Source organism: Falco peregrinus, chromosome 6 (genome assembly GCF_023634155.1).
Source record: "Falco peregrinus isolate bFalPer1 chromosome 6, bFalPer1.pri, whole genome shotgun sequence".
Lineage (NCBI taxonomy): Eukaryota > Metazoa > Chordata > Aves > Falconiformes > Falconidae > Falco > Falco peregrinus.
Genome location: NC_073726.1, coordinates 80812881 through 80825547, shown reverse-complemented (window position 1 = coordinate 80825547; position 12667 = coordinate 80812881). Strand labels below are relative to the sequence as shown.

The 12667-nt window shown below is 39.6% G+C and overlaps 1 protein-coding gene across 3 annotated transcripts in view; it reads left to right on the top strand.

The window, feature by feature from the left end:
- Window positions 1–12667, top strand: part of LRP6 (LDL receptor related protein 6) — a 128326-nt gene that overhangs the window by 65192 nt on the left and 50467 nt on the right. For all 3 annotated transcript variants that reach the window (XM_055807433.1, XM_055807434.1, XM_055807432.1), the window contains exons 5-7: window positions 128–259; window positions 8898–9294; window positions 9808–9979. In XM_055807433.1, the coding sequence (XP_055663408.1) occupies window positions 128–259; window positions 8898–9294; window positions 9808–9979 (701 nt within the window). The remainder of the gene's footprint in view (window positions 1–127; window positions 260–8897; window positions 9295–9807; window positions 9980–12667) is intronic.

Here is a 12667-nt window from a genome sequence, read left to right as displayed (position 1 = left end):
ATAATTTCCTTCTTTAATCTGTGTTGCTGCCACTGATTCTACCACTCAAATGCCGTATGTGTCTTAACACATGAGATGAGGTCATTCGTTGTCAGAAGCATTAATCTGTGTGATTTATGTTTAACAGCTACAAACCCATGTGGAATTAATAATGGTGGCTGCTCCCACTTGTGTTTGATGTCTCCTACCAAGCCCTCTTATCAGTGTGCGTGTCCCACTGGTGTGAAACTTCTTGAGAATGGAAAGACCTGCAAAGATGGTAGGATTTGGTTTTTAAAAATCCTTTTAAAAACACGAACAAATACACAACAAAGTATTTTTTGAAGGGAAAAGGGTTCTTCTAGCTTCGCTATATAATGCGCATTAGGGATGGCAGATTGTGAAATTGTGCATGCTTTTGCAGTACAGATATGTGGTTGGAGAATGCCCTTTACTTTTCAGAAAGAATGTCATGGCTGAAAAGTAGGTTAAAATTTAGTTTAAAATTTTTAAAATCCAGTTACAAAATTTAGTTTGCAATTCTGTCTCTGTCACTAATTCCCTGCAGACTCTTTGGAGGGGCTCTGTTGTTCCCTTTTCTTAGAGAAAATGATACATACCTCATCTGTTGTCTCTAAAATATTTCTGATGTTATTGTTCATGAATTAGTATTTGGTTAATAGGATTGTCCAATAAACACAGTTCTTTTTTTCAGGATCTGATGTCTGTTTATTACACATGCATATACCTGGAATCTCTTTCAGTTCACATGCATAAAGTTAGGTACCTACATCTGTATAGAGGAACTGAAAAGAACGGCATGTTCTTAGAGGTGTTGAAAGTGTTTCCCTTAAAACTCAAGACGTGGTCAAGTCTTAGGGCTGCAAGTGCTCACCCAGAAGTGCTTTTAGTGTCTCATTGTTGACTAATGTATATGATTTTAAGTTGTTACATCTTGTAAGTATAGGTCTTGAGACATGCTGTGGTGGTTGTAGTACATTAACAGGGTCAAATAACACTGGGAGATAATTAGCTTGCTCATCAATAACCATCTTTTATGCAGATCATCTATGATAAAGGTACATGGAGGAAGAAGAAACAGAAAGATACAGTAGAACTTACTGTAAATAGACTAAATAAAAAGTATACAGAAATAATTTCTGTTAAATTATCATTTTATATTTTAAAAATTCTTCTGGGCTTGTCTGATACCGTTATGTGTTTCCTTTAATTTCATGCTATTTCATGCTCTCTGTTGATTATATTTGTGTCTGTGTGAACCTTGTTAAAATAAATTGCTGCTTTTATGTGAAAAATTCAAAAGCTGCTCCCAATTCGGCCTTGGAGGCTTGTTTGTAGGAATTTACCAATACATGCACAGGATGTTTTTCTTTCCATTTCTGCCAGTACAAGGAACAAGCTTTAATAATACAGCTACGAGTTGGTCATATTTAGTCAGAATCTGACACAAATTCATGTGCTTTTTAAAAATTACTTGATATGCACAGATAAACTCCTCTGTGGCAGCAGATAGCTAAAGCAGTTGTTACCCAATACAGGCATGTTTCCAAAAGCAGAGCTGCTGCACAGGCTGGGGGACTGGAAGTGTTGAAGCTTTGGTCACTTGCCAAGCAGAGGCAGAAGGTAAGGCAGCAGAGGCTGAAGGACTAAGGACAACAGCTGGAACAAGCCCTGGAGAGATCAAGAGAGAGAAATTGCTTCCTTTTGACTTACCACTGATAGAAAAAGGGCCAGGGACTTCAGGCAAGAGGGGCTGTACCTTTTTGCTCCCCCTGTGCTGTGTTCCAAGGAACAGGTCATTGTACCACAGAAGTGCCCGCTTCACTGCTTGGGTTCAGCCCCATGTCCTCATGGAGGCAAACTGCCACACAGATTAACTGTCTTGTGCGGCAGTGCTGAATGGCACCTTTCTAGCCTATCAAAGTAAATTACAACAGGCAAATAGAGGAATGGTACTAAAAATAAGCCAGAAAACAAAATCTTATTAAAAGGACTTTTAACTTCTCATGCAAAGATACTCAAAATCATCAGTTCACTTTTTCAGCCATTCCTTACAGCACAGAACTTACAACTATTGCTCTTTTTTTCACGCTCTCCAAACACAAGAAACCAAATTGTATATTCTCAGTCAGCTGTAGAGTATATTTGGCTCACAAAATATAGCTCCCATTCTATCAGGAATTTTGTTAACTAATTTACTACAGCACGTTGTCAATCTGTATGCAAAAAACTTTATATAAGAACATTCATTTATCTTATGCTTGTTGATATAATGTTGCATTTTTAACCACCATTCTGGTATTGTGTCTTTCCAAAACACTGCCTCTCGCTTTTCAAGAAGAAAAATGCAGGGGGAAGAGAAAATTGAGTCTATTTAGCTCAGTGAGTGTCGCATACCAATGCTTCTTGGACATAGAAGTGAGTTATCGCATAACCCAAGTGAAACAACCTACTCAAGCTGTGCATCAGGTCCATTGATTTCACTTAACTTTGATTCTGTGCAAAGCTAGCTAATTTCTGGGAGGAGTGTGAGGGAGCTGTAGTTTCAGCATTTAGAGCTGAGCTTACTCCAAAATAATATTTTTTTACTGTTTTTTCACCTCTCACTGAAGAGAGGTGTGGGTTGTAGGCTTAGGGCTTTTGTTAGTGACCTACAACTTTCCGGAGCTCTTCAAGGCAGAGATTCACTGGAATTATTGATCTGGGGAAGGGAGAAGAGCATGGCAGTTGAGCAGAGCCAGACTAGCCACAGACCAGATTTTGAGAAGTAAATCTGTACGTGTTTGTGTGTTGAATTCCTTTCCTAGGCTGCTCCATGACCCTGGGGAAATAAATTTATTTTTTCTTTTTCAGGTGTATGGAGTGGCAGGGGGTGGTTCTGGTTTCTTGGGCTGTTTCTTTCCCTTTGTACTTGCCTGTTTACTATATCTGCTCTGAAAGTAGAGGTGAACCCTGAGAACTGAACATTTTTACCTTGAATTGTTTCAGTGTATACCTATTATGCTGAAACAGAATGATGAATTCTCTGTTTGCAATTAGAACATGTACATGACTCTGGGGTAAGGAAGGAGGGAGGGGTGACTTGCAGGTGAAGAAAGGTGAACAATGAGGCTAAGAGTGTCTTTTCTTTAAGATATTTTTGTCATCTAGCAGTAGACTAAAATCAGACTGGTTCCTAAATAGAATTGTTTCATTCTGAAAGGAGCCTCTTTGAGGAGAGAACTTCATTTCATGCTGCACTGTTGAGAGCACCGGCCTGGACTGGAAAGATTTTGATGGGTGAATTTTGAGTGTGTGTTTGTGGTGTTTGCTTTGCTTTGGCATTGACAGATGATCCTTGCAGCCAAAGGTGAGGCTGGCTGACCCTCCCTGAGCAGTTTCCATGACAACCTAGCATTTTTGAATAATCTTGGTTTATAGGAGATCTTTTCCACCCTCCCCTTTCTCCCAGTGTTAGTTTCTCCGTTTTTTGTAGGGCCTTTTTTTTATCATACCTTAGAAGAGTTTTGCCATTTCTTGTGAGAGCTATGAATATAATCCACCCCCCTCCATCTATTTAGAAACACTTTCCATAGTGTTTCAGGAAAGGGTGATAACTTGGAACAAAATTAGCTATTTTTCTAATAACGGATAATACTGGCTGTGGTTGTTCATGTCTTGATCGCTATTCCTCTTAAAAAAAAAAAAACAGTTAAATAACTGAGATGCGGGCTTGTAGCAAGCTCTTATCCCCTTTGCCTGGATGAAAGTTTCTAAGACCCTGCCCTTCAAAGAAAAAAAGAGGCAGAATAAACAGTTTTCATGGCCAGCTATTCCTTGGTCAGTAACATCCAAAGCGGAGAGTCCTCTCTGAGCACCCAGGTGCTTGGCAGGAGAGCTTTTACCTACTGTTGTTGTGTCTTGGTAATTTACTGTCCTGTTCTGCAGGACATACTGGGGTTTATCTTTTTCAGTATTATAGGCACTGCTGTTCTGAGTTTGACAGTGCTATGTTTAAATGACCTGTCTGATAGTTGTTTTTATAAGAAAATTTAGGTTTGTCTTAGGAGTTTGTCATAGGAGTTACATTCCTGCTTGTGCTCAAAGATCTCTCTGTCCATGTGCTCAGCTTCTATCTTTGCGTGCAGTGAATTTTACGCATTTCCTGCATTTCCTATTACCAATACAGATGTGTGGTTTGTACTGAGAAAACCAATGGTGACTTCAGCTGAGCAAAGAGATGTGAGTTTCCTCATGAAGAAAAAGCACTGCTTCAGACTTTCATTTCAGCCTTGCTTTGGTCATTCTGTTCTCTTCCAGGAAAACAGTTTGTTTTGCCCATGGACATTCACATCCTATTTCCCTTGTAGGCCTGGAGGCAGTAATCAGAAATCTTTTGTGATTTAGGGCTGCCCAGTGGGTAGTCTGCTTTGTTGGGAGCAGCCAGATCAAGGTATTAAATTAACACCCGAACTCTTTCATTTCTTTTAAAGGAAAGAAAAAATCCATTATTAATTTCACATGCATTGCTTTTGCCTTTGTAGTTTTAAGGTTGAGCTTGTCTAGATGAAAAAATCTTGTTTGGACTTTAGTATCAGGGGCTCTCTGACAATAGTGATTTTATAACTGGGGAAAGACATTTAGGAAATAAATATTTTAGTCAAATGTCTGGTAATTCTATTGAGGATGTATTAATAATCTTGATTTCTCAGAGACAGAAAATGTGTTATGCGTGTCTTAGCTCTAGCACTTATGTATGAAGTCCTGAGCGTGTGTCTGTGTAGCTGTACTAGCCTCAGCAATTACTGCTGGTTTTCAAGGTAAATAACTGACAAATGACTGAAGCCTGCATATCATTGAGAAGGTGCAGTTCATCGTAAAAGTTAGCTTTGAGGTTCAACGTCTAGTGTCCTGCTATGCCACTGCATGTATCTGCTTGCTTGTTTGCTGGGTTTCCCCTTTTCTCCCCCTTCCCTTGACTTCAGCTAGCACATAATTTAAATTATTTTGATTTTTTTAATAGTGACTTTTTGAAGAAAGTATTAGTTCCAGGAATAATGTAATGCACCATCCGTGAGCTTGTAATCCCAGCTTCCAAAGTGCTTAATAAAAGTAGGCTAAAGCTCTCAAAAATAAGAGTCTGGAGTAAAGCTTTTATGTCCATATTTAGACATCTTAAGTAAGGCACTTGATTTCAGAAAAACTGCTAACTATCCTGCATACTCCATGACCTGAGGCAGTGCTAGAAAGAATCTTGAGCTTGGTCCCCAATGTGAATGTTTTGGGAGGGTTTTTGGGTTTGTTTTTGTTTTTGTTTTTTAAGTAGATTATGGGTTGCTAAGATCACTTAGGATTATGTGGGAGATGAGCATGGAAAGTAGACAGAGGGACTTGACTTTAACTGTGGGACAGCTGTATGCTTACTCTGCCTGCAAGTGTTTGTGTGGGAGCTCTGGTTTGAAGGCTGTGAGCGCACACCCCAGCATACCTGGTGGTCTGTGCTGTCAAACCCAGCACTGTATTTGAGATGTACTTGTGTCTACAGACATGCTTGTTGGGTGCAGTAGAGATCACCAGTACAGAGTGGCCAACAAGGAGGGCAGTTTGCTCTGCTCCAGGTCTCCTGCGTGTTCATCTAGGCCACTTCATCCTTGTATGTGCAGTGTGAGGTGTCTAGAGGAAAACAGCTTCAGGTCTGCATGTGTGTGCTGAGGTCAGAGCTCTGGTTGCAGCCTTGATGCACCTTTTGAAAGCATTTGAGCCGTTTGAGGTGTTTTATACATTTGTGGCTTGTTCCAGTCTGCCAGTAAGTGCTGATAAACTGAAAAGAACAAAAAGTTATGCTGGCATGCACCCTGCATTGTCTTTTCCTGCCTTTTCATTCTTTTTTTTGAAATCTGTTTCCATACCCATGGTGTTCTCCATCATGCTCATTATTACAGGCATACTTCTTCCTGGAGAGGCAGACTGAAGAAGTCCGGAGATTCTGCAGTCACATGCTAGCTTTTGCATAACTGGTCTTTAGTTCAGTTAGAAGTGAATAAAATTGATTCTGTTATGTCCTGGCAACCTTGAGTATCTTGAGCCATTTTCTGACTGGGTGATGATCAGTGCCTAGCCAGGTAAACTTTGTACAGCTGATATTTGCCACAAGTACAAATTGTTTATTTCAGTTTTGAGACCACCTTCTTTACTTGACTGCCATCAAGGTGGTAACGGGATCAGTCCATAAATGTGCTCAGCTCTTGCATTTGCAATTTTTGCTGTTGTCTGAAGACATCCAGAGTGATCTTTCGATCAGCCTCCCTTGAGGTGAGATGCTTCTCTGCTGCTCAGTTTATTTTTCCTGAACAGAATGACTGGTGACCTAATTAAGCAGCTGAGGTGTGGGTTTGCAAATGGGTTGCTAATAGCTCTAAAGTAAGCTTTAAACTTTTGTTGCTTGGTTGGAGGGGTGAGGGTGGGGTTTGACTGGGAGCTGGATTTTTAGCCAGGCCCCCAGATCAAGACCATGAAGTTCTTAGCTCAGGGATCCAGAGTGCAGCATGGGTTAGCTGAAAACCAGGCATTTTCCCAATGCCAAATTAAAGCTTCAACACAGTGGGTTATTTGACTAAACAACAGTATTGCAGCCTGAAAGCAGGATACTGAAGCTGTTGAAATGGATTGTCTTTGAGAAGAATTGGAAGGTCAATTGGTCAGCTTTAAGCCTGAGTTTCAGCAAAGGTATGGTTCTACTCAGTTGAGTCTTTCTGGGGACCTGGCATTGGTTCTTCAAAATGACTGTCAACTTAAGCTAAAGCACACAAATTATTTTTAAATTATGCCTTACACTTTTTGTGTATATGGTAGACTATATATAGCTTTCTAACTGTACAGAAATCTGAGGTTAGTGCATTTACTGAACCTCAGTTTTACTAGATAATGCAAAGAAGATATAATTGGGCTTTTAAATATGATTTTCATAGTTTTGTTTAAAAGATTAAGTTGGATAAAAGACTGAAGTTGCTAAGAAAGAAAAGACTAGATGTTTCTTTCTTGAACCTAAATTTTTGGGATTAGTTATGTATTAATACTTTAGGTGACCATAATGCAGCTGAATGCTTGGATCTTATTGCTCGGTTGTTTGATATACTTAGCAGCAATAAATACAGATATACATGTAGACTGTCGTGACAAGATCAATTGCTTCCATAATTATAAAAAATTCTTACTAACATGCCTGTTTTGCATTTACTATGTCACAAGCTCTACATGATTTTGAAGGATGCATAGACATGTAATTAGAGGTTCCACCTTCCTGATATTAATGCGTAAGACTTATTCACTAGAAGAACAATTGACTTGTGTGTACTTTTGTTTCTGAATACAAGGTGTTTTAGGACAGAAGATCCCGAAGCTGATCTTAACCCACTCTGGACTGCCAATCTGGAGCAGTAGTAAAAATGTTATGAACTTCAGTTGTTGAAAGGTGCTGTTTCTTGCAGCACTGTGAAAGAGTCTTAGCGGTTTTTAATGTGCTAAACTTCCTGAAAATTAAGCAATGGTTGCTTTGGCATCTCTCCGAAGTTTGGCATGTAGTGAGGTCTCATCTAGCACCAATGACAATTACTGACTTCTTTTAAAAAAAAGAAATTTGGCATAAGGCACCAAAATTCTTTTTTCATCAGCAACATGCTTGCTGTAGTTGATGCTCTTTCAGCCTTCTAGCCCTTTTTTATACCTCTATAAGATCAAGACATGGGCAGAATGTGGCTTGGCAGTGTTTTTTTCACTGTGATGCTGATGCATTTATTTTCATAAACCTTCCTCCCCCCCTGTTGCATCTGTCCTCATGCCTACATCAGTCCCTGACAAACCCTTTCCCCTCACTGTTTGAGGAAAGCCATTGCAACACACTTTTCCTGCATTTAGGATGCACACATTTTTTACCTTGGTTCGAGTTTCCCTGAGACCTGAGCTGCTCTTAGTTCTCTGAGACTCCAAACTGATAAGCCAGTTTAATTGGAGTGGGGCATGGTGGTTGTCTATCCTTCATTACATTGAAATCTAGTAGCATAGAATAGAAAATGAAATGCGAATTAATTAGAATAGACAATAAATACATCTGTCATTGATCAGAAGCTCAGCTCGTGTACCATTTAACAATTTGTGTTGCCCTGTGTGAAAATGTCTTCTGCAATGCAAGCTGATCTCAGATATATACTGTGATTCTGACTTTTGACCCAAAAGCCAGCAAGGCTTTTGTACATTTTGGCTCAAAGTGACTTTGTAAGACGCACTGTTACCTATCTTCATGTTTTCAATAAGCTTGTTCTCAATAAATACAGGAGAAGCTGACAGCCCTCCTACTCCACAGAGTTGTGGAACTGTCAGTTCCCAAATCTGATGCCTCCGGTAAGAGTCTCTCAGAGCAGATATACTTGTGGCATCCGATGTTACATTTTTTTCTGCTTCTAAGGGTGTTGTTGAAACACGCAGCTTGTTTGTCATGATTGTCCCCTATACCAACAAGAGCAAACAGTCAGTAAATTATTTATATAATTAATTTTTCATCTAAGAGGCTGCAGGCCATCTGTTGATTTGCATAAAATAGCAGCATAGTTATTGCATATCTATTTCAGTACCTTTGGAGGGGATTATATGGATAGAAAACATGTCCAACATAATACATTTTGGACAAGGAAACAATCACTGATTTTTCTCTATAAACAATCTGACTTGTTCTGCAGAACAGTAACGCCACATTTGAAGCCTTTGAGTGGAATTCTTTGCTGGTGCCCATCAATTCGGTTAGGTCCTGTGAAATCAAGGTAGCTAGACTAGCTTGTACCAAATGGTACAAAATCAGGTTCACTATTTACAGGCTTACTGCACAGTGTTGGTAAGATGGTTTTGGTTTTGCCTTGTTCATGCAGGTGCCACTGAGCTGCTGCTTCTAGCTCGCCGGACAGACCTGAGGCGAATTTCCTTAGACACCCCAGATTTTACAGACATTGTTTTGCCACTGGAGGACATCCGTCACGCCATCGCCATTGACTTTGACCCTCTGGAAGGATACATCTATTGGACCGATGACGAAGTTAGGGCCATCCGCCGCTCATTCATTGATGGGTCAGGTAGTCAGTTTGTTGTCACAGCCCAGATCGCACATCCTGATGGCATTGCTGTGGACTGGGTTGCCCGAAATCTGTATTGGACTGACACTGGCACAGACCGTATTGAAGTTACAAGGCTTAATGGGACCATGAGAAAAATCTTGGTATCAGAAGACCTGGAAGAACCCAGAGCTATTGTGCTGGATCCCATGGTTGGGTGAGGAGCTGTTTGTGAGCATTTTTCTAAATGAGTCGTGTAAAGGAGATACCTCTGTCTACCTGTATGCAAATAATGGGATGCAATGATAAACTTCTGAGCCTTCAAAATGATAATACTGGGATTCTTTGAAAGTTAAGGCTGTGAGGCACAGGGACTACTGCTCTACTTTAACCACCTGGGTGGTCATCTTATGTGTCTGTATGATTTTATTCTCCTGTTTAAAAATATTTTTGGGGATGGTGTGAATCTCTTTATTCTAGCTAATAGCACTGGTTCTGTTGTCTTGCTGGGCAGGCTGATACAGGAGTTCTGTGTAAAGGGACAGGGGTTTACATGTCTGTGCTTTCTGCATGGTTTGGGCATCCTTACTTGGGTAAGGAAATATATTTGGCTTAGAAATGTACTTTCCTGTGTGCGATGTAGCTTGGGGGAACAGCAGTGCAGAAGAAGCTATGTGAATATTGAAAGTTTGGTTTAATAAGAGTTCTTAAGGTTATGTTTCCTTTGCAGGTACATGTACTGGACTGACTGGGGAGAAATCCCAAAGATCGAGAGGGCAGCATTAGATGGCTCAGACAGAATTGTGCTTGTGAACACCTCGCTTGGCTGGCCAAATGGACTGGCATTGGATTATGCAGAAAGCAAAATATACTGGGGAGATGCCAAAACAGACAAAATAGAGGTTTGTAATTGCACGTGCATTTTTAATTCTGTGGAGTCATAGAATGTAGTTACTCTGCTTTTCTAGGTGTTCAAATTCTGATTAGCCTAACAGGGCAATGGGGTAATGTTTGATTTGTGCTTTAAGAAACAATTCAGTTTCTTCTCTGTCTTTGGGCAAATTACTTGCTACTCTTCCCTCATTTTTCTGTGCGTAAAATGGAAATTATATCCGTGTGGTAGATTCCTCTTTTTAAGAACATATGATAAGGATTTGTTAAATAAGTCAATTCTTAGGTCATCAGGTAAAAAAGTTTTTAATGGGAGTAATGTCTGTATGTTAAGAAAATTGATCTCTCATTCTTTACACTGCTCAGGTTAGATGCTATTTTAAACACATTTTAAAGAACTAAAATATAATTATTTGTACTCCACTCCCACAAATCCCCTGTACTTTGCATCTCTCTCATTTTATTAGGATTCCAGTGAGGGGACAGATTTTGTTTTCTTTACAATATGTTCTGCTGAAGTTTCTAAATTGGCAGGGGGAACCATTTTTCTTTTCTCCCACATTGAAATTCTTGTGTTTGTTTTTATATAATATTTAGGGAACAAATATGACTTTTATTATCTCTTTGACAGTCTTTGGGAAAATAGTATTGCTTAGTATTTGTTCAGTTTATTATTAAAAGGCAGAAGTTTTATCTGGAAGCAGGAGACTTGGCTACTACCTGGTGCCATAGTAGCACCATCTACCTTTGCTGCTATATCCTGATAGATTTACCTTTCTTTTGATGAATTATAGCTTTCCTTAGTGATTCCTTACCATTGCAAATAATTTTCAGCACTTATCATATTAGATACAATATCTTCTTTAGCATATGAAATACTTTTATTTATTTATAACTTCGAACAAGTCAACGTGAAGTCATAATCTTGCGCTGGAAGGTCACATAACTGTTCTCCTTCAGAGTCAAAGTAACTCCAGTCCTGCAAAGTGAGTTGCTTTGAAGCACTCCTTGGGAGAGCCCCAGGGAGCACAGTCTTCTTTGTCCTGAAAACAAGATTTATAGTCTGTAATTCATCTAACATTATACCAGCTCTGAGAAAAGAGGGGAGAAAGAGTCTTAGCTATGCTGAGTTTTATTTGTAACAGATTGAGCACTTCAGCCCTGATGCTGTCTTGGAGTTGAATGTATTTTGCAAAAGGAAAGTTAGGCATTCTCCACTCTAGTGCTTGCCAGAACATTGAGATTTTTTTCATGTGATTCAGTGTTGCTCAGACCGTGGTCCCATATTCATTAAAAATTATTCTGTTCAGTGCTGGATCAGTTTGTGGTAGAAATTTTCATCTAGATCAGGCATGAGCTCACTGCCGCATTTCTGTCAGACTGGCTAGAACACATGATATAATGCTTATGCCAACATAACAATTCTGTGGCAGGACAGAAGATATCTGATCTGGCACAAAGTCTGCTGGGACAATTTCCATTTCATTGTTTTTAAACCAATGTGAGCTAGCAGAATGGGTTAGTTCCAGGTTGTCATGTAATGTCTAAGCAGGGCATCAGAGAAGATTTATCTTGAGGTTTCAGAATTACTAGTTATTTTTTTTCCTGTGAGGCTGCAAGTGCTATGACTTTACTGCTGTTGCTTTTTATAAAAAGTTAACATTTGTTAACTTTTAGCAATGTGCAGAAATTCTTGAAAAAGCCTGGCTAGACCCTTTAAAGCAGCAGAGAAGACATTCTCCCACAGATTTTCTTTGGGGTTTTTTGATTTTAGTTTTGCTTGCTTGAGGATTTGGGGTGGGGTTTTTTTGTTGTGTGTTTTTGTTTGGTTTTTTTTATTGCAGAAGGTGTTAATTTAGGGGTATGTGGCAGAGATCTATAAAATCAAGAAAATTATAAGGTGACCAGGACTTTCCCACTCCGCCGCCCCCCCCCCCCCCCCCCCCACCTTTTTGATAGAAGAAATTGGCATTCATAAATAATACTGGCAGGTGGTGGGTGCAGACAAACAAAAGCAGATGGTTTTTCAAACAGTGTGTGGTAAGTTGTGGATGTTAAAAGTTTACATGTGTTACTGGGAAGACTGGGTAAGTCTGTGGGTAAATCTAAGGGAATTCCGCTGCAGTTTACTAGAAAACAGAATTGCCTTCTGAACCACAAATCACTGAACTATAAATTGCTGTAGAATGAAAGAGTCTTCTTGCAAAGTTTCAGTATGCATTTGCTTTATTATGCTGTTCTGTACGTGTAAATTCTGATTACGCTCTGAGACTGGATACTGGGATGTGTGGGCCTTTGGATGGAACCTGTACAGCCTCTCTTTTTCCTGTGTTGACGCCACTCTTTTCCTTGAAGCTCTGGGGAGTCATTATTCTGTTGGCTTGTTGCATTAGCTTTAGGAAAAACTTCGTGTTCTTCCTTAAATATAATATTGCTACTTCCTAACTGCACTTCAGAAATGGGTTTAAAATCGATGACCTCTGAGAGTGATAGATCGGAGTGTGACTTCAATACAGATTCTGTAATTAATAAAACATGGAAGGGCTCTATAGAATGAAGAGGGGGTGTTCATGCAAGAGAATGGTTCAGTCTAAAGTAGATTTAAAAAATATGGGGTTTTTCCCCTTTAACGTGCTAAGTAATGCAACTGTAGTGGTGAGTTTCTTTACTTAGGAATCTTAGTGAATTTTCCCTAGGAT